Raw genomic sequence first — 23,233 nt, 5'->3', positions numbered from 1 at the left:
CTATAACATTGGATGAAATTTTGGTGCAATGGTTCTAACTAGGAAGATAGAGATTTTAATTTGTTTTGCACACTTTTTGAAAAGCAATTTGGGCTATCTTTGGGGCTATATATAAAAGCTTATTAAGAACTAACCCTAAATTATTATTTTTTTCATCAAATGTGCCTCCACTTTAAAGTTTTAAGGAAATTAATATTATAACTTTGCGATAATTTACAATGGAAGGTATTAAATTATTTTCTACTCATCTCATTTGCTTCGCATCCGAAAAGACTCTATTTCGATGATCACTGAGGTTAAGAACCAATTATGAGAAAAAAATATATAGTAGATTCAAGCAAATAAAATCTTATAAATATAGGTGTGGGTATCAGTAGACATTTTATAAGTCCATTTTATAATTGATATATTAATTTTAATAAATAATTTTATTTTAGATAGAATTTGTTATGTTTTATTTGGGTTTAACCATGGATTTTTTTCCAAAATAAATGTTTTATGTTTTATCTGTTGTAAGTTCTTTTGCCCTTTATTTCTTTCTCGCAAAATTTATAATCTCGAAAATTTAGGAACGAGAGGAATTTAGGACGAAGAAATTATATAATTTATCAACATTTCATAATAAAAAAAAGCTCAAAATTATAACTTATTATAAATTTTGAAAAAGAGTATTCATCATATTGAGGAATCGATTGCTCAAACTACTGTGATATCAATCTAATGACGACTTTTGTGAATAAACAGTCAGAATATAATATCTCATTTGCTCCTATATAAACTGAGGTGATTAATTTATGGTCTATAAAAAAATTATATGAAGTCACCCATGATAAAGTTAGCATTTGATATTGGAGTTTTGACCCTATTTTATCATTTTTTTATACCAAAATAGGCTGCTAGTATAGTTATTACAAAAACGCTGAACTGATCAGCGTTTTTAAAAATCAGCATTTTTATCGTTAAGTATTTTTTTGCTCTAATTGCTGAAAAACTAAGTTAAAGTTATATACATAAAATGCCGATCAATTCAACATTTTAGGACCAAACAAAAGTACTAAACTAATCAGCGTTTTTTTCTTAAGCAAAAATACTGACCAGTTCAGCATTTTAATCAGGGCTATAGTGAATTGAACCTCATTTAGTAGTAATTTTGAGGGATAGTTTATTCCGGTAAAAAAAAAACATTTGAAACACTTCTAAATTGATCAAATACTCTTTGTTATTGTGCATTAAGTGTAGTCAAATTAGATAAAACATCAATTTATCATTTTAAATAAACTAATATGAAGGTCAACTAAATTTTTTTTTAGTACTTTTTAATTAATTAAAATATGTAGGTGAAGTAAGCCAATCTACATCTATGACTTCCTCCACTGCCACATAGCCAAATCTTTAATCATTCAAACCCATTTGTAATATAATTCTTATCTAAAGTTTTATATCACCTATGCCATTGGATACCATAGGTGATTAGAAAATTTAAGTTTTATACTGTACATCAACTTAACGAAGGATATTGTATGTTAATGGTAGAAGAAAGAATGTGATTGATTATTTTATCTCACAAATTGAAGAAGAGGTCAACTAGCAATGCTCAATTTTTTTTATGGATCAAAGGAAATGCAACAATGGGTTGACTCAGTGGAAGGTATCAATAGTTTAAGGTGTAGTAAGATAATGTTGGACTTAGTTCAAAATGAATCATAAACTCAAGTCTTGAAGTGGCCAAACAATGACAGTAATCTTTTTGTTTTTCTTATTAATGACATAATTGACCAAACTAGCTATTTTTAAATTTATTTATCAATATATATGACATCCCAAATTTAATACTAAACATAGATTATTTTATTATAGCTCTAAGTAAAATGCTAAACTAATTTATTAACATTTTTATTGAAATACTTTGCTAGGTAATGAGAATAGACATAAAATAATTTAGCGATTCATATATAAAAAAGAAAAGAATCAGCATTTTTATCTAAAAGTAAAACAGTGAATTTATTAATATTTTACTTATGACTAAAATAAAATATAGACCTATTTTAGTATTAAGTTTGAAGTTTATAACAAAGATGTATAAATAAGACGAGTTTTACTTACCAATACTAATGCTAAGTTGGTATATAACTATATATATATATATATATATATATATATATCGAGAGAGAGAGAAAAAAATATATATTTAGTGATAGTGATACTGAGTTTTATAAACTTTTTTTTTTCTCTATATATAGTTTGATAATTTATTCTCAACTTATATAATTATATGTACTTGTTTTTTTATTTTAAAAAAGTTAAGGTTATTTTCCTTTTACCAACAAATACTTTATATATTCTAACTTATAACAATTAAAAGCCAAGCCAATTTTACTGATAGTAAAGCTAAGTTGAGAATGCATCGAATAATGAATGTTGATATGATGCTTTTTTTACATTACAAGTAAAAATATAATATATGGGAAGATAATAAGTGTCAATTAGACCTAATTGCAGGTAATTAGGGACTAAGAGTGGGCTATTCACAAGACACATCTGGCAATTAAAAAGTTTAATTTTAAGTATATATATATATTTTAGGAATTTTTATAAATTAAACTCTATATTTTACCTATTTTATTTTATGATTCACACCTGTTTTCAAGAATTTTATAGCTAATTAACGTCGACTAAGTTACTAAAATACTCATACTATCTCCTCTCATTTTTTTATATCCTTCTATTATCTTCTCCACCTACCGCCTTCACCGTTGCTGTTGTCGTCGTCATTGCCGCCGTCACCGTCTTTCCTCGCCTTCACCCTCCTCTTTCTCATTCTTCTTTTTTTCTTCTACTCTTTTGGAAAGAGAAAGAGGAAAGAGAAAGAGGATGAAGAAGAGGTAATTTAGGTGTTAATCTAGGATGCTAAATGATAATTATATAGAAAAATGAGAATTTTGATTATAAAATTCTCAACGAGGAGATGTGAATCATAAAACAAGTAAAATACAAGGTGTGATTTATAAAAATATTTATATTTTATAATATAATACATATAATTTACCGTACATATTAGAGTATATTATTATTAATTAAAAAAATCGAATGCAATTAAATTTGCAAAGCCCCCAACTATCTGGTACAAGTGTTTTTTTTTTCTGTTGAAAAGTTCAAAGCCTAGACTTGATTGTGAACTCTAATACCATTTAATGTAGGGTGTGAAATGCAAATTTACTTGTATTAATTTCAATCTATAAATATGCATCAGATTTCCTCTTGGAAAGCTAGCTACCTCACCTGACGTCTTCTAGAATTGCAAGGAAAAATGAGTAGACTTTCTCTACCAGACAGCGTCCTCTTCCTCGTCCTCTTCCTCTTCACCTCCTTCGCCGTCCAAGCTTCCTCTCTCTGCTCTAATCAAGGTTCCTCTCTCCTTCTCTACATAATTTTTCTATTAAATTAACGTCTTTGACTGAAAAAATTGGGAGCTTTAATTCGTTTTTGGGCTAAATTAGTTCATAAAATCAATGTTTCTGTTGGATTTGAAAAGGAGGTGGTGATTTCTACCTATAAGAGGAGGATTGCTTAATCCATTCATGAATTTTTGTCCGTGTTACTGCGGTAGTCAATAATGATGTTTAAAGTTTATACCTTTATATCTGGTCAATCTTGGCAAAGTCCTATGGCCATTTCAGTGAAGGGCTCCCACGAAATAAATCTTGTGTTTTTTTATTTACTGTGCCTGCTGATCAGTTTATGTTCTCTTTTTTTTTGTTGACTACTTAACTTTCTGTTGTGCGTTATCATTGTTGATTGCAGAATCATTAACAATAATAAAAGAAAGTTGAGAATCGTAATTGGTACCCAAGTTGAGAAACCACATTCATATAATTTTTCTTTGCTACCAGACTTTATATGAGGCATGACTAGATAACACTTTGAGCCTCAGCAGAGACCTTGATATAATGATTAAGTTAACACTGAAGCTCCTTGTTTTCTTCTTATGAATAATAAATTCTTTTTGCTGCTATATCATATTAAATTAGAGATAAAAAAATTGTTTTTGTTTATTGTTTGCGTAACTCCCAATTTTCATATAAGTAGGTTCTTCACTGGTCAGAAATATAAGTGAGATACCCGAAAGCAACTATGGAATAAGAGGTCTGATGCATATCACCCTTGCTGGTGCTATTTCTCATGGAATGAAGGAGGTAATGTCTGCAGCTGCAACATTGAAAACTTGAAATTCATTCATGAGAACCAAACCATGATATAAACATTTTTCCTTTATTTGTATAACTCTTCTGCCAATATTTGGTAAGCCTAACCATTGTTATTTAGTATTTTCAGTACCTGTCCAAGATACCTGGTCTTTACACCCAGTGAGATTTTCTTGAATTCCTTGATCAACGCATCATGGAGAAGAATGAAATGGATGGGAAATTCTTGATCTCATTACAAAATTGAATAGTGATAGCTATTAAGGTATTAAGGTAAAATGACAGTAGCAGTTGAATTTTGTTGGGAGGTTGAGAAAACACTAATCTAGCTATTGTCAGAGTAAATTCAAACCAAAAATAGATTTTTTTCTGTAACATGAATATGGCAGTCTAAGCTTCCTAATAATAGAATGTTATGCCTAGACCAATGCAAGGAAAAGCAAGAGAAAGAAGGATATTTGTAAATCCTACACATACACTACAAGACCCTAGTCTGAATAATACTAGGATTTTGAACTCAACTGGTTCTGGTTTAGGGTTACATTGTATCATGGTTTCCGGGGGCTTTGCTGTGCTTCACCCCCTTGAGAAAATTGCCCTTTGAGTATGAACCGTGAGAATACGAGCCACTCTCATCAACATAGAATTACTTAAGAATGGCAAGGAGTTCATGCGACAAATAGTAGTGGCTTACACTTGTCAACTAAGTAGTAGTTGATTAGCTGGTTGACAAATCTGATTACAGTCAAATATGACATTCTTTCATGTATACTCCTATCATAATGTGTGTTCTGTACAAAGCTGTAATAATTTCTCAGACGAACCAACAGTCTCAAAAGAAAAGATATATACTTATACAGTGCAAATTATATACTGTTGCACCACTTCATGCAATCACATATTCTTGTTAGGTTGAGGTTTGGCTTGAAACACTTTCCCCTGGCTCAAGTACACCAATCCACAGGCACTCTTGTGAAGAGGTATTCATTGTCTTAAAAGGAAGAGGTACTCTTTTACTGGGCTCAAGCACACTTACGTATCCAGGACAACCTGAGGAATTCCTAATCTACCAGAATAGCACGTTTTCAATCCCTGTGAATGATCCCCACCAGGTATTTAATTGACAGCTATACTTGTTTACCAGAACTGCATCTTGCCCTCTGCAACCCTGCAATGGTGCGAGCCTCATGCAGTGGGGCTTTTCTAAATCATGGTTGGAATCCTAAATGTGGCCTACAAATTTATATATTTAAGAGACTCTTATAGCAGACCTGAATGCTACCTTTTTGTTTCCAATCTTTCCATTGTTATTTTCTGCTCAGATAATTCATTTTATCCTCCATGATTCTCTCTTAAATTGAATTCTGAAAAGGATGTGGGATATATTCAGTCTGTGCTGGCTAATTTGATCTGGTGATATCTGATGAAGATTTTGTCTATGTACTGCTTTTGATGTATCAATTTTATCCTAAACATTTCCAGTTCTACTTCCTCTTCTTCAGCATGCATGTTTAACTTATTTGATGAATGCAGAAATTGGTCCCCTTATTTCTGTATTATGATCCAATTTGTGACCGGATATTGGTGGTCAACCTATAAATTACTAAAAATGTATGAAAAATGAACAAATGAGATCAAAAAATAATTTTTTCGTACTCTAGTTTGCTGCTTGGTTGCTGTTTAGTAAATGAAAGAGACATTTAGGGGCTAGCAAAGAATAAGGCATATCAAGTAGCATTACAGATCTATTGATTTGCAAGAGTGCTAATTGCTTCTTATCATCACCTTCATCACTATTTCCCATCAATATAGGTCATCTGGAGCATAACTCAAAGATAAGAAGGAAGAATAGCCAGAATTTTGTGATCTTGGTCTGACAGTTTCTTTTCTCTTAGACTGTTATATCAAATGCATGATATTGCATCTATGGTTGGACTGAAGGGCACATGTTACATTTCTTGTCTTGGTTATATGGTTCTTGGAGTAATTCTGTATTTCTATTTTTATTTATACAACAAATATGCAGGTCTTGAACACAGACAAGAATGAAGATTTGCAGATACTTGTCACAATATCACGTCCACCAGTCAAAGTGTTAGTACATCAAACCTTATTGTTTTGTTTTCTGTCAGAAATATTGTGCATTATGTGCAAAATCACAGTCACGGTCATTTAATTTTCATAGGCTTCAACTTGAGATTGGAGTCGGTTTTTGATGCTCATTATAGTCAGAGTCACTCTAGAAGTCTAATATCTTTCTGAGGGCAAACCTGAGAACAGATTCTTTCATGTTGAAGTTAGAGATTCCTCTTGATGCCACACCAAGCGATGTTTAACGAATTTTTCTACTACTACTATTATATTTTCTACTTGTATATTGATCCCTTGCCATTCTTTGTCATCGTAATGGGGCTCAATCTTGATGCATCTCATCATCGGTAGTTATATTCTTTCGCCATATTTACAAATATCAAAGATATTGACTGTGCTATTGTTATATACCTCTGTATATCATACCGAAATCAAGTGATACCTGTTCCTCATCAAGAAGTGCTCTTTCAATGTATAATCCCATTTCAATATCTTATTAGAATGGAAAAGGATAGGCAACATGGAACAATTCAATATGGGGAGGCTCTAGTAATATAGTGCAATTCTTTTTTACTCTCCAAAAAAATAGGGCAAATTTTTATGCCCTGTTCAATCTGAATTGAAGATAAAAGATCGTGCAAGCTCATGACAATAGAAGTTCAGATAATAGAGGGACTTGCTACAAGAGCTATAACAGAAGCTGGCGCAAAATCTACTTTCTTCATTGCAAGTTAGTCTGATGCAAAATGAACCATCCAAAGTACTCCTCTATACGTAGGAATAGTTAGAGAGAAAATTTCTCATCTAGGGCACCTCTGTTATATAGAAAATCTTGATAACTAGTTTATACTACTTCTTTAGATTGTTTTTTGTGGGATAAAATTTGACCACTCAAAATGGCAACCAAACTCAACATCCTAAAGTACATACCTTGCCAGTCTCTTTTTTTACCTATTAGCAACAATCATACATGGAATTGGATATAAAACTTGTATACTGCCAGTTGTTCTCAGCGAAATTAGTTGTTCAATGTAAATTAAAGGTACTAGCTTTCTAAACTTTAATTAGGCTTAACATCACCTGAAACACTTCCCGTCTTCCTTTACTTAACCAATCTTGACTAGAAAAACAAGAAGAGATACTTCGACTCATTAAGGAAGGTACAGTGAAGAAGGAAAAGAAGGGCTAAAACCCTCGAATTATTTGTTAATTCCAGAAAGAACAGCTCTTAACATTCATATCTATTTGTCAATAGACTAAATAATTGAAGTCTTAGGAAGATCATGTAATCATCTTCATAATCAATTTACCCTTTGTTGAGCCTTTTACAAGCTCCCTGTATATCCGAGTTATCATCTTCAGAGGAAGTGGTGACATGGTGACATTTGTAAGACAAAGCAGGTAAAAATATCAGCCTTCTATTTAGTAATATATATTTCTTTATGACTATTCACCATAATATGGCTGCATAAATATATCATTCCATCCTGTTGGGACACATTTGGACCTACTTAAAGTGCTGTAATGCTACCAATAGATCAAGCCAAATATGTGTGGTAACATTTTACCTATCTGTGGTCTTGCACTTTGTTTGTTTGCGTTTAAAGTTTCATTTAGAAAAAGCACTTTGTGGTATACATGCATCTGGTTTGTCTGGCATCCCTGTTCCTTTAGATCCAGCAGTAAAGATTGTTTGATAATGTTGTAGTCCATGTGTATAAGATTTTCTGAAATATCTGGATATGTTGTAAACTTGTGAAGTACCACTCTTTTGAGTGTATGACATTTGAACCAAGTGGCAAAAGTTTATGAAGCTGACCTTTTCCACGGAGATAAACCAAGTACCATCACTCATTATTGATCTTGCCTTGATCTTTGGCTGATTTACACATAGATATATGCTGCCATACTTTCATGAATTTTATCTTCTTATTAGGAATTGCCCTAGAATGGCATATTTAAGAGACTGCATATAGGTGAATATGGAGCAAAAGGACATTTTATGTCCCTTCTCTGAATTTTTGTAACATTATTCAATACATGGATCCAGTATAACAATTTTCTTAATGAGAAAAAGGAGAGAATCTTTCATTGTCTCTTTGACTTAACTCTATCATAGTGATAAGAGCTTCTCTAGTCCTAAACTGTATTCTGTACATCTAAGAGGACTTCTGCTGGGATACTCCTATAGTACATTTAGGCTTTACAACATTAAGCTGCCCTCGGGAATGCATATAGATTGGCTAGATTTTTATGACAGGTCCCTCTTATCATCTGATTTTGCTTTAGTCAGGAATTTGGAATCACATACTAGTCTTTATATGCATTGACATGTAACTTTAGATACCCTTCTCGTCCTTCGGGTGCCATTTAGCAAATGAAATGAGTTTTTTTGGTGCATGCTGGAATATGTGTGAATCTTCTTGGTATCACTTGTCAAAATTGGAGTATCTAATGCTCGTACAAGTTCTACAGAACTAATTGAAATCTACGGTGTTCTACATCATTTGTCTTGCGTGCTCGAATCAAATGACTATTGTTGTCATCATTCATCGCATAATAGAATTCTATGATCCACTTTTTACAGGTTTATATATGATGACTGGAACATGCCTCATACTGCAGCCAAGTTGAAATATCCCATCTTTTGGGATGAGGAATGCCTCCATGCAGCTAAGGATGAGCTTTGATGTCTTTCCTGCTTTGATGTCTTTCCTTTCACTTGATTAATGTTGCTAGCTCTTCATATGACCTCTTATTAAATGTTCATATGTATTGCTTATTTCAATTTGTATGCTACTTTTGGTGGAGTCATAATTCTGGAAGAACATTTCAAAAACTTCTCAATATCCTATGGACCATAATTTTTATGTGGAGTCCCATACTATAAGACAAGAGAATTAAATTTATTCCCTGTATTATCAAAACAAGCAGCAAAAGAGTATGTTTGCATAATATTGTTGAGCAGACAATAAACAATTTCTTTCTCCTTCACTCATCTAGCAAATTGTAATAGTTAGCTAATAGTTTGTTTGCACAACAAATAAATATTTCAGTCAGTCAAAGGAGCAAGTCTCGAGATAAGGCGTTAGAACGCCTTCAAGGCCGTTCAAACGCATTTACCCAATAGCAGAATATTAATAGGCATTCGAACACCCTCAAAGCTATTCGAACGCATTTATCCGAGAGATAGAAATAAATTAGGCATTTGAACGCCCTCAAGACCGTTTGAACGTCCGACGATGAGGAACTTTAGTTTAAATGTTTTAATTAAGTATTTTTGTTTATGTTAGGCAATAAAATTTGAGCTTGTTCGATCTCATTGCTAAGTAGTCGAATCAGGGAGCCACCTATAAATAGATGTGGTGTGCGCCTGAATAATCCTCTTGGATTATTAAAGTTAATTTGGAAGATTGTCTCCTTTTTTTTTATTCGACTGCCTCCAAGCTTTAGAACTCTAGCCACCATCTAGTATTTTTCATTACTGCCTTCCTCTTCGTCTGGTCGTACCCCTTGACTCTAAGGAATAATCCTACTTCTTTTCTATCCCTTCTTAACCGATTTCATCGATTTTCACCATTGCTATCTCCACCACCTTGACATAACCCTAAACCGTTCACTACCATGCCTCTTCGGCCTCCCCTCTCTATGATCCATTCCAATAGATTCGTTCTCCATTCCGAATCTATCTCAATTGTAAAAGTACTTTAACATCCAACCATTGGATCTCTAGTTTATTTTTAACTTTGGAGATCCATCGTAACCTTAACTTTCTCTATATAAGTCAGAATTTAGTTCCAACTTCTGATTTGGACTTATAGTAATTGTGGGGTTAGGAAGGTGATCATTACACAAATATATTTCTACAATAGAATAGTCTTCATAAAGTGGAAGAAAGTAATCTAGAGAAGTTGTCACAAACATGTAACCTCAATAAGTTTGAATATAACTGAACTGATATTGAATAGCAAAGCGATAATAACTCTTGGTAGTAACCTTAGTCACCAAAAAAGAAAAAAGACTACTAGCTAATGAAAAAAAAAGAGCGGACATCGGAGAAGAACAAGAAGAAAAAAGCGAAGAAGAAGAAGAAGAAGAAGAAGAAGAAGAAGAAGAAGAAAGATTGACGAAGAGGTGGAAGCGAGGAGCCATCCCTTCTTCCATGTCAACAAGCTGATGTTGCTTTATCTTTTAACACCTACTGTGACGAAAAAATGTTGTAGCACAACTGCCACAGGAACAAACATACCACTATACCCGTTCTTCCAAATACAACATTAAGATTACTCCATAATGGAATTACTGCCATCCTTCTCTATCTGTTTATTAGGGTTTTGGGAAGAAGGGAAGCTTATATATATATATATATATATATATATATATATAAGTTCTTCTTTGCTACTATAGTTAGTTGGATGTTTGGTAGCATTGAAATCGATGGTTAAGAATCTTCTCAAAGTGTTTGTAGATTTGATGCGTTGTCCTAACTTGGAAAAGATGCTGTTTATGATGGGCACAAAATAAAATCTCTTCTTAATTGATGTCGTCTAATTTGGAAATTGATGCTTAATTTGGTAAGCATAATCGTTTAATTCGGATACCGAGATAAATCAGATATTATCTTTTAATTGCCATTATAGTTAGTATTTTTACTGAATATCCTCAGATTATTTTGGCAGTTAACAAACACATATAAATAACTAAAATATCTTTCTTTCTTGAAGTTGTGTAGAATCTTTATCAATACTTTTCGTCTCACATAAAAGAAATACTTTTTTAGTTGTACTATGATATTGGATAAAATATTTGATAACTTTGAAACCATTTAAAAAAATTTATACAAAGGCAAAAATAATAGTCTCTTTTGAATCTTAGTTATTAACTAATAAGAATGATATTTTTATAAGAGTACAATGATTTGAGTGGTAAACATGACATTTTAACACTTTTTAGTAGCAACTATGCACACACACACACAAAAAAAAAAATCCTCAAATTAAATTAGAGATTCAATTGAAGAAAATAAAAATAAGAATTCACTCTTTATTCTGTTCCTGTTCACTATTCTCAATTTTCGACCTGTTTCCTTAAATCTAAGTTCATATTGGATGTGAAATTTGATAGAATCGAATATTATCTAACATATTTTTGCCTCTAAAAAGTGCTGCCAGGCTATGAATAATCTTCTTTGAACTTGGAGGGCCCTAAGAAAACCCCTTCCTTTGCCTAGTTAAACAACAATCTTCTTTGAACTAATTCCCATTGTCCCATAGTTGGTAGGTTCGGAATGAAAAAGTCTAGACATTCCAAAGAAAAAGTCCACAGCGAGATGGAACATATGGGATATAAATATAGCCATAATACTATAGTTTGGGCAAGGGGAAGATTGTCTCATAATACACAGGCGTGAGAGATGTTCACTAGTATTTCCTTACAACATTGCAAACTGAGATAGATATCTAAGGGGATAAGGAATCTACAGCTCTAAAAATGAAGACAAACTACGTCCCTGGAGGTCTTGTAAAATAAAACATGTTAACCATCAGAACCATGAGCTTTACTAGCTGTCGTAGCACAAAACCTCTCACCTCAGACCAAATAATGCCTCAGTGAAATCATCATAACAAGACATCCTCGTTCAAGAAACAGTTGGCTAGTGATCTAAAACCCCCCTCTCTCTCTAAGGGTGGTCAGGGTCGTATTTGGCCAAAACCATCTGAACCCAGTAATCTAGGTCACTGTTGATGACTAACAAGGATCTTCTTTGCTGCAAGGGCAGTTTGTGTAGAGTGTAGATCCCTTACGGCCTTGCCATTCTCACTCTTTGGCAAGGTGGCCATTTGTCCCAGCCCATAAGGTGCATGCCATATCAATGATCACTTTTCTCCCACGAGGATTTGGCATCCATCTCGAGGAGAGAAAGATAAACCGGCATAGAGTTGAGAACCGAGTTAATGAGAGTGACGTGCCTCAGTAGTTTGAGATAGCATAGGGCGCATTTTCACCCTGCTAATTTGGTTTCAACTCGAGCTAGAAGAAATCTTTAGGCCCAATAATTAATAACCATTTAGGAGAAATTTTAGCTCCAAAGTATTTGAAGGGAATACCCGTCGAGAAATTTGCACCAAAAAATAAAAATAAATAGACATCAAATTCATCTTGTTTAAGCACACATCATTAAGCGATTCATATGTTTCAAAAGCAGCCATAATGAAAGAGACCTACTAACATCCATAATTATCAACAAGTCATCCAAATACAATAAATGACTAAACACAAAATTATCTATGATTTAGAAACAATGGTGCGAGGGAGGTGATCTAGGTGCAATTAACCCTAAATTTATGGTGAGCAAGCACGCACATGAATTAAAAGACTATCCACTGAATATGTTATATTGATATGGATCGTACAACTATATATGCATTTGATAACATTTAAGGAACAAGCTCGAACAAACTATTTCTTATCCTTCTTTTTATCTGCTTAAAAACTGACTCCTATTCATCTTTCTTTGGTGAAGGACCAGAATATTGCCTCCTAACACTGTTTATGAAATTTTGTGCTTCCTCGTTAATGTTAAAACCCTTCGACTTTGCCTCTTGTGTCTGCCTCACTGATGTAACCTGCTTCTCCAAACCCTTCTCTTTAGCTGTCGTGGATTCCTTCTCTTTGTTATTTCTTCTTGTTTCCCCAGGAGTGAACCCATCTTCTAGCTCCACTGCGTTAAGAATCTGATGAGAGAAACGAACAGGAATCTCAGTGTCCTCCTGATCTCTTTGGGTTGGATTCCCTTGGATGATTGGCCCCTGTCGATGGAACGGAAACTTCTTGAGAAATGCAAAGAGTCTGTTGCAGATGCCAAGACGCTTTGCTGGATCTTCCTTTCTCTCCATTCCTTTCTAAACTCTGGCAAAGATGAAAAAGGGAAGGAAGGAAGGAAGGAAGGATTACTAGAGAAGATGGCCTCAAATGAGGAGGAGTTGTACTACTACTAGTACTAGTTCATATATATATATATATATATATATATATATATATATATATATATTCTTGCTTGAGAGGATAAGCTAGCGTTCAGATGCAGCATACTGACTATAGATGCAAGCAAATCAAAAAGTTCAAAAAGGAAACATTCCTTTCGTCCTCTTCTTGGCGTTCTCAAATAAAGAATTCAAGCAAAGAACTGTTTGCATGAGATATTGGCATGATTGATGATCCACATTTCATGTACTAACAGTCGTATGGTTTTTTCTTCCTTTTTTTTTCTTTTGTTGACTCTTGAGAATGAGGTCTATTTTTTTTTTTTTCAAAATTATTGGAGGAATATTTGAGTTCCTAAATTATTTAGAGAAATAGATGTTGATTTGAACAGTGATTTCACTGAGGTACTAGTTGAGAAAATAGTTTAAACAATACTATATCTTAAAGAATATTTTAGCTACGAGCCTGTACCAAACTTATTCTTCCAAAAGACACAGACAAAAGATTAGTAGAGAGTTGATACTCTCTCTTTTTTCTTAATGAAGATATGAAGTCATTCAGTAAGTTAAAAGAATTCAAAATCGAATCACCATATGACAAGATTGATTGATGCTTCATTAGAGAACCAAAGTAGAACCCTCTGGGCCTAGATTTTAGCTTGGCAAAGCAAGCATGCAACAATAATGGCTGGGGGGAAGAGAATAAATTCTCATATCAGCTTATTTGTGTCTCCCTCTATCTGTGTTTATTCTTTTAAATCTCCTAGATTTTGTGTGGATATCTTAAATACATAAATATTTTTAACCGATAAGAATGTATATGGTTTAATAGTTATAATCCTAGTAGTTGGGAGGTATGGTTGCTTACTAATAGTTATAAAAGTATCACTGTAGTTTATTTTTTTTATTGATCACAACCTCATAGATTATAAGCTATATAAATAGTTATAATATTTTTCAACATATAGATTAGATAACTGAGTCTGACTCTCTCTAAAAGAAACAGTTGGAAATGCACTGTAATATAGTATATACTGTATATGTAGTAATTTTTTAGATTAGGGCAATAAAAAAGGCACTCGAGCCAACTATAATAGAGAGAGCCAATTGTGTGTGTAAAGCTTGTCCACCACGTCCATACGGTTGTTGAGAAAACTTCTTAAGCATGTAAGGTGTTTGGTGATATGTCTCAGAGAAAGTTGTGGTTCATTTTTGCAAGAATGACGACAGATTGTACGAATCTCGGTCCTCTTGCCTTCGTCAGTGCCATGAGATCATGGAATGTAATAAATGAGTTTTTTTGACCAAACTAGCCCTTCTTTTTATTTTATATTTACCGAAATAGAGTATTTCTCAAACTTATTACCAAACGTGATCTAATTTACTGTAACTCTAATAAAAACACTAAACTAATTAGTGTTTTTAAAAATACTAATCAGTTCAGCATTTGTATCCTTACATAAAAATTAAGTTAAAATGATTTATATACATAATCAGCATTTTAGGATAAGACAAAAACGTTGAACTAATTAGCATTTTTACTCAGAGATAAAATATTATTTAGTTCAGCGTTTTTATTAGGGCTATAGTAAATTAGACCCCATTTAATAATAAGTTTGAAAAGTAGTTTACTTCGGTAAAAATAAATTTGAACATGGCTAGTTTAGTCAAAAACTCTGTAATAAATAACCTTAACCTCCCTTCACTTTTGGAGTAACTTTTCTTATTTATTTTAAATTACAACTCCTTATTCTATAATAACAGTTAAATATCATAATAATCTTATTATATAATATAAATACTATTTATCAAAATTATATCTTATACGGCACACTAACTCAATTACTAATTTACTCTTGATATATATCCTATCAACCTATTTTATATCAAATCAAAAGTTATCTATGGTAATTTTCAAAAATACAAAACACATTTTGCCCGTATTTTCTTTCACTTTATATTACATCAAAGATAATTATAACACAGTTATTCTATAATACAAATGAACATAAGAATAATTATTATTAGAATAAAGACATCATTATTATTTTGAGAATAATGAAGAAGAATATCTTATCTAGAAGCATCTAATATTTCTCGGTCCACTCTAACAATATAAATAAAAATGACAAATAATTATTTATTTCTCCTTTTAAATTTTCTCTAACTTATTAGCAAATAGATATTTAGTTTCTTAACATAAAAATCAATGAACGACTAAAGAAGAAAGAGAGATTTAGAAAACATTTATGTGGTTGAGAGAGACATCTTTATAAAAATAGACAATAATTAAGAGTCTACATGTCGGCAAGTCTATACTAACTTATTCTTCCAAAAGACCTGGATAAAAGACTAGTAAAGTAGATGCGTTTCTGATGGAGATACGAAGTCATGGACTCATAGCCACTGCATTAAAGAAATCAGAAACGAATCACCATGTGAACTAAGGAAACATCACAACAAGATTGATTGATGCCTTTGGTAGAGAATCAAAGTAGAGAGAGCCCTCTGGGCCTAGAATTTAGCTTGACAAAAGCGAGCAACATTTATGGCTGGAAGGCAAGAGAATAAATTCTCATTATATTCTTATTTATGCAGGAGTTTTGAAAAGTTATAATTTGATTCAAAATTTTGAAATTTAAATTATTTTTTTTCTGACAATTTTAGTTTACATAGGACAAGCAATCTATCCTAATTAAACTAAAATTTGACTAATCTTATCTCTGATAATGTTACATAACACCCTATACTTATATATATATAGCACCCTGATTTAGAAGGAAAAGAAATAACCCTAAACATTTTAGCAAACATACAATTTTAAATAGACGTGATCATCGAGCGAGTCGGCCGGGCTAGAATATTCTAGCCCGTTAGATATTTAGCATGAGTTGAATATAATGGGTCTAACATAATGGGTTAAATATAAAAAATATTATATCTTATTAGACCAAGTTTAATGGGCTTATGTAAATAGATTTTAGTTATCTTTTATGGTAACGTACTTATATATTGATATATAGTTTACTAAATATCCAATGTAGGACTAAAAAAATTATAGGAATATGCATGCATTATAGGTTGGACTATAGATGAGAGTAGTGCATCAGACTTTCGGGTCAGGCCAAACAGGCAAAAACTTATCCCATGCCGCCCACTACCATCTCGACTTCGGGTCGGGCTAGGCCTAAATTGGGCTCAGGTCATGCTTAGCCCAATAAAAATCGAGCAGGTTCGGGCTAGGTTTGGGCGAGTTGAGCTTATTGATCATGTCTAATTTTAAATAATAAAATTAATGGGTGTAAAATAGAAAATTTCTATCTTACACCCACGGATTTCGGGTAGTCACCCCCGCCCCCCCACACCTGGTGCTTAAGCGAACACCAAGGCAGTGTAGTATTTTAATATATAAAAAATTAAAAATAATTATATATGATATATAATATCTTTTAATATAGCTAAAAAATAAAACTAAGATTGCAAGTAGCTAAAAATTTAGAATTATAACTAATCTTTTTTCTTATTACTGAGATTCTAGAAAACTAGAAAATTAAAAAAATCTCCATACTACATTTCAGTACTACTCTCAAATGTCAGCCTGTCATCCATTTGTAGTCGGGGCAAAATTGAAAACGTAGGAAAAAAAGCTTGAAAAAAGGGAAGCAGAGAGACCGAGAGAGATCTACATCTCGATGTCGTCGGAGAAGGAGAGAAGGCTTGCCGCTGTTGCCGCTACTGCTAGTGACGCCACTGTGGCTGCAGCAAGGGGTTGTGCTGTCGTTGCGGCAAGGGCTTGCTGACGCTGTCGCTGAGGCAAGTGCTTGTGTTGTTTGCCAGTGTTGCCACTCGAGAGAGGAGAATCGAAGGAGATGGATTTAGGGCAGAATAAGAGGATAGAGTGAGAGAGAGAAGAGATTGATCATAATTTTTTTTTCTTAAGTTAGCCAAAACTCAATCCACATCTACCGACCCGACCTGCGTCTACCAAGGCACCAAAGCGGCCCTTCCTGAACGCCAATGCAACCTACCTTGTTAGCAGGCCAGTGCGCTAATGCGCCGTATTGCTACTTTGCTCGGCAGCTAGTGCGCCGCCCCGCCATGGCAGCCGTCATTATCGCTTTTCAAAATAGTGATAGAAATATATGAAATGTTTTTTTTGAGTTACATTAAAAAGTTCCTCTATTTTACCTTACATTTAAAAGAGTTCTCTTTTGATTTGATTTGTCTTTTATTTATAATTTGAGCCCAATTTTGACTAAATATTTTCCAAAATAGACATTCAATATGTTTTACCAAATAGACATTACGGTAAGATATTTTCTGTAGATATTTGATAAAAATATAGTTCTCAAATTATAAATATTAAAAATATTAGGTGTAAATAAAAAAAATAGATGGAAGGATGGGGTGCGATGAAAATATCCCTTTGAATTCGTCCTAGGATTCCCGACTTCAAATGTGAAGTCAAATGATTAAATATTAATTATTTTTCATAAAAATTGGGCACATAGGAGAGACATACAAAAGGACTAATGTATTCTTATAAACTAAAAGGTTGTTGACCAGATTATTTTAACCAGTATTTCCCGTTAATCTTTATATGATTATATAATTTTAACAGTTGGATTAGGAGAGAGAAATTAGTGGTTCTTGAATCATTTGTATAAATGTACACCCTCCAAAGTTAAGTATTTGCATATTTACCCTTTAAACCCCATTTATTTTGTGTAAATACCCTACTTTCTAATATTTATAAGTTAATACTCATGTTAGTCTTCTTCTTACGATATCTATCTTCTCCTTTGGAGAGAGATAATCATGTTATTCTAGCTTTCCTAGTTGGTTACTCTTGCACTTGCACACATACTATTAATTCTCTAAGCTGAATGAATATATATGCATACAAGAGAACTAGCTCTCTAGCATTTGTATGTCTTAGCAAGATAGTTTGCAAGAAAAATTAAAATGAGATGCAAGCAAAACCATCATAACGCAAATTAAAAATAAAGAGATATATAAAACCTTTGATCACACATGAATGGAAAATCACATACCTATCCAAGAGGATCACTAATGAGATGCGATCGCCCTCACATCGATCACACAATATGCCGATCACACGGTCACTTGTAAGCCTTCCTCTTAGAAATGCTTCTTGCCAAGATTTTCCACAGCTTAGACAGAACTATGGAGGGTTGCTCACCATCTTTTAAAAACTTGCAGAGAGACTTCATGAAATAAATTGAGGGTAAAAGTAATTTTTAACTGGAATAAAGAATGAAAAACAACATACTCGAAAAGGGATCTAAATTTAAAGAATTATATTATTCTATACAATAACACCATTCGTCAAAATATAAAACATAAGAAACTAAAACACGATCCAAAATGTTACCTAGGCACCTAAAACACCATCTCAAATATTCCAACTAGCTGGACATGCTCTCTCTTTCCAACATAAGATGACTTCAAGTCTTCATCATGTATCAAAAAATTTTATTCATTGATTTTCCTCCAAAACAGAATGTGGATCTTCAAATGAGTAAGCATATTGTGTCATTTGCTTAATTGCGTGAAAAGGTGATGACGTTTCAGGCTTCAGCACTTCTACATTAGCTGACAGCCTGACATTGGAGTATCAGTAGACCGTTCAAAAGTGCTTTACAAAGAGGGACTTATGAGTCAACCTCAGACTTAGTACAACAGGGCTGTACAAGGAAACAATTGTCAGGATCAGATACTTCTAATTGGAAACCATTGCTTTATGGAATCTGGAAAGACAGAAGTTATGAATCATCTACTGCATCAGACACCATAACCACTAGGTAATGAGGGAGATCAATCCAAATGTTTTAAGACACATTGCGCATGGCAAACTCACCAATAATCTCCGCAAGAACAGACACCATCTCTAAAATGGTGGAACCTTTTCAAATCTCTAACTATAATCTCCCTCTTCACAATCTTCGATATGAATTTTGTTGCAGTGTGACAATCCACACACACCCGCAAGTTCTTAATCACCCTTAATACTTCGCCTTCAGCCGTGCTAAGAATCCCAAAAGCAATTGCCAGCCGTTCACTGTGACCACACAGCATGTCTTCCTTAGCCTTCTCATCTACATTAGCCAGTACACAATTTGTTTCTGGAATGTAGCCTTCAGCTCTCATCCTCTCCTCGAGGTCCATTATAAGCTTGTATATATGTTCTGATTTTGGGTGGGACTTGTCAAATACAAGGAAGGTGTGTATCTGCCCACCAATCTCAATTGAACTACACCCAGGATGCTTCTGAACTTTCCTCCCCTTCATTAATAACCTCATCCTAGCAACCCCATCCCAACATCTTGAAGTCGCGTAGATATTAGACATCAAAACATACCAACCCGCATTACCAGGGTCTATCCTAAGAACCTTCTCCAAGACTCTTTCGCCCATTTCCACATTCATATATATCTTGCAAGCATTCAGCAGTCCACCCCATAAACCAGCATCAGGTTCCATATCCATTTTTCCAACAAATTCCTCTGCCTCATTCAATCTACCAGCCCGACCAAGCATATCAACCATACAACTGTAATGCTCTAAAGTGGGCTTAATATGATATTCATCCGTCATTTTCTGAAAATATAGATGACCCTTGTCAACCATCCTTTTGTGACTAAATCCTGAAAGAACACCAATAAACGTGACACTGTCAGGGCTAAGTCCAGATTCCACCATTTGAATAAAGAGAGACTCTGCATCTTCAGCAAGGCCATGCATCCCATATCCACAAATAATTGCTGTCCAACTAATGGTATCTGCTTTGGGCATTGCATCAAAGATCTCTCGTGACTCTTTGATACTACCACACCGAGAATACATGCTTATGAGAGCTGAACCCACATGCATGTTGATTTCCATGCGAGTTCTCATAATTTGTTCGTGTACCCATCTTCCCTTTTGGAGGGCTCCTAGGGAAGCACAGGCCTGCAGGATGCTTACCATCGTCATGGCGTCGTACTGAACCCCTGCTTCCAGCATTTGGCTGAATACGAAAATGGCTTTCTCGCATTTTCCATTCATAACATACCTACATGGTAGCAAATATATCTATTTAAACCAAGACTAGCAGAAGAACAATACAATAAAGTATTTCATCTTCCAAATAAATTGCAAAATGTGCAAACTATAGGAAGCATTTAACTCAAACAGAACAATAATATAAAACAACACATAGGCATCCAAGCTAGCCAGTCAATCATTACATGGCGTTGAATGACATTAAACATAATCTGTACAATCAGATATAAAGTCAATTATACCAACTTTCACTAGCAAATAAACCAATATGTTTATCAGAAACTAATTTACTTCAGCAGGAAATTTAAACTAGGAAAAACTTGGACACTTCCATAAAAAATAAAAAAATAAAATCACATAGCAAATATTACATCCGAACAAATCCTGAAAATTACAGAGCATACCCAGTGGAGCAGTAAAATCATCTTTCAAGTTTGATCTTTGGCTCATAATTTTTCCTTAAATATGGATAAATTATGTGCATCAAACCAATCTTGGCTTCTTCAACATCTAAAATTGAAAGGAAAACTGGAAGGTCATTTCTTGGTAAAGTGAAGTTAAACTCTTAGATTGCCTAAAATGAATATCTAACCTAGAACAAGTTACCAAAAACAAGAACTTTGCAGGTATCAATGCATGATACCAAACTAGCAAGAAAATATGCAGAATATCTCTGGACAATCAGTTTTGTTGGTAAACCTATTTCCACCAATATGGATTAGGCTACTTAGCATTGAAATTATAGTATTACATCTGTCACAAGTAACTATCATTACCCCAAAGATAACCCTATTAGACTTCTGGGCCTTGTTTGGTTTGAGGCTAAACCCTAAACTCGATTAGTTAGTCTCATTTTTTTAATCTTGATTTTTTAGAGAGTAAAACATAATTAGATATGAAAAAGATAAATAAATATTTGGTTATTGAACCAGTTTAGAGGGGGTCCCTAAACTCAAAGTAAACAAGGCCGTAAAATATAAGTCACTACTTAATGAAACCATGAAAAAGTGAAAGCATAGACTAGTCCGTGAAGTTAGATACTTTTTCTTTTAAATTGTATTAGTTACTTAAGATCCTATATAAATTTACTATACTGGAATGACCCTTTGTTGGGAATTATATGCAGAAAAAGAGAACAGCTCCATCTTTCATTGTTAAATGGATCAGAACTTAACTCATGATTGCAAAAACAACCTGTAAGGAACAAGTGAGACTTGCAAATAAGGGCATTAGAGAGGTAATAGACTAAAGGACCCTTATTGATAATTAAGATAATACTTAATAAACTTATACTGTAAAGTAGCTCACCCAGAAATCATAGCATTAAATCCAGCGGTACCTCTCTCGGGCATTCCATCAAACATCTCCTCCGCGCTTCCAATTTCCCCACATTTGCCATACATATCAACAAGAGCCGTCGCCACAAACACATTCTCCTCACACCCAAATCTCACAATATCCCCATGGATCCTCCTCCCATCAGCTGCCGCCTGCGTGCCCGCACAGGCCGACAAAACGAAGGTGAAGGTGAACGCATTGGGCCAAACACTGCGAGAGATCATTGAGTTGTATACATCAATGGATTCTGCAAAGAACCCATTTCGGGAAAGGGCTTTAATGGTCTCATTCCATAGGAAAAGAGGTGGGGTTTGGAGGAATTTTGTGAGGATCTGCCATGCAGGGTAGAAGCAGGAGGAGGAGAGGTAGGCGTGGGCGAGGCGGGTGAGGAGGAAGGGGTGGGTGGAGAGAGGGATTTTGATTATCTTGGCATGGAGTTGGGGAAGGCATAAGGAAAAGGAGCGGTCTTGGAGTTGGACGAGAAGGGTTTTAAGGGTTATTTCCTTGGCGGGTATTTGGTGGCATTTAGGGGAGTTTTGGGCGAAGGTGGAGAAGTGGTCCAAGTGGAGCTTGGGCAAATGAAAGGTGTGATGGAGTTCTCTTGTTCTCCTATAGAGTGCCAGTTTTCCTCCCGTTGAGGGTGTTCTCATACGTCAAGTTGCTCTCTAAATTGCTTATCAGTCGATGCAAAAGTTACATGAATCAAAAGGAGTAGCTGAAAACATGAATGCATTCAACTAAAAGATATTGTTTTGCAAAATAGAGGCACGAATTCATCTATTAAAAATCCTAAAGCTCAGCGCTTTCTCGATCCTTTCCTCACCTAACCACTAGAAAGCCCCTAAACCGAATCAGTGCGACTATAATCCTTATCAAGAAGCAAAACCCCAGACCACCGCTGACCTGATCCCTTGGCGGCGAGAGGCCACGGCCCGTCGAGAAGGCTGGCCTGCTGCAGCTCGAGCTCTTTCATTTGCTGCTCGCGATCCATCTCGATGATGAGAGGAACTACGAGGACGAGGAAAATGGTTCCGGCAATCCAGGCGGCACGCTCCACAGAAGCTTCTTAGCCGCAACGGCGGCGTCGGAAGCGGCGAGGTGGCCTCGTTATACGAGGGGGGACTGCGAGATCAAGCTATATACACGGGCAACCACGCTGTCGCCTTCGCCGGCGCTGTTGGGCGGCGGCAGTCGGCAGAGGAGACCTTCGTCCCTCGGAGGAAAAAGACATCGCTTCAGAGTTTTTTTTTTTTTTTTCAGTTTTAAGAAAAGCTAAAATTTTAAACTAACCACTTCGTCAAATAAATCGAATTACTTCGGCAAGAGACAGTATCCCAAGTGCAACCAAAACCATCTATCTCTTTCGGCCAACCAATTAGTAATATAATTAGCTTCCTAACCTAAAGATCTAGGAAACCTAATTGACTTCCCCTAATTTGAAAAAAACCATCATTCTAAATACAACCAAAACCTAAAGATTTACCCTTTTTAGCTGGCCAATCAGTAATGTAATTGACTTCTCATTATACATTAGTAATTTTACAATTTTGGCAA

General features: G+C 34.4%; 2 protein-coding genes across 2 annotated transcripts; one reads left to right on the top strand and one right to left on the bottom strand.

Annotated features, from left to right (window-relative positions):
- Positions 1-3,265: 3,265 nt before the first annotated feature.
- LOC140798441 (auxin-binding protein 1-like) lies at positions 3,266-9,163 on the top strand. Its single transcript, XM_073152269.1, has 5 exons — positions 3,266-3,404; positions 4,087-4,193; positions 5,114-5,314; positions 6,229-6,296; positions 8,881-9,163. Exons 1-5 carry the CDS (start codon positions 3,308-3,310, stop codon positions 8,981-8,983), a joined length of 576 nt encoding a protein of 191 aa, XP_073008370.1. The 5' UTR covers positions 3,266-3,307; the 3' UTR covers positions 8,984-9,163.
- Positions 9,164-18,554: 9,391 nt separating this feature from the next.
- Positions 18,555-22,955, bottom strand: LOC140799419 (pentatricopeptide repeat-containing protein ELI1, chloroplastic-like). Its single transcript, XM_073153759.1, has 3 exons — positions 21,650-22,955; positions 19,158-20,351; positions 18,555-18,984 (listed from the first exon to the last, which is right to left on the bottom strand). Exons 1-3 carry the CDS (start codon positions 22,327-22,329, stop codon positions 18,927-18,929), a joined length of 1,932 nt encoding a protein of 643 aa, XP_073009860.1. The 5' UTR covers positions 22,330-22,955; the 3' UTR covers positions 18,555-18,926.
- Between the last annotated feature and the right edge of the window lie 278 nt (positions 22,956-23,233).

The sequence above is a fragment of the Typha latifolia genome, chromosome 12 (assembly GCF_019914945.1).
Source record: "Typha latifolia isolate L0001 chromosome 12, TyphaL0001v2, whole genome shotgun sequence".
Lineage (NCBI taxonomy): Eukaryota > Viridiplantae > Streptophyta > Magnoliopsida > Poales > Typhaceae > Typha > Typha latifolia.
The sequence above is the reverse complement of the archived record's forward strand: the minus strand, read 5'-3'. Positions and strand labels throughout refer to the sequence as shown.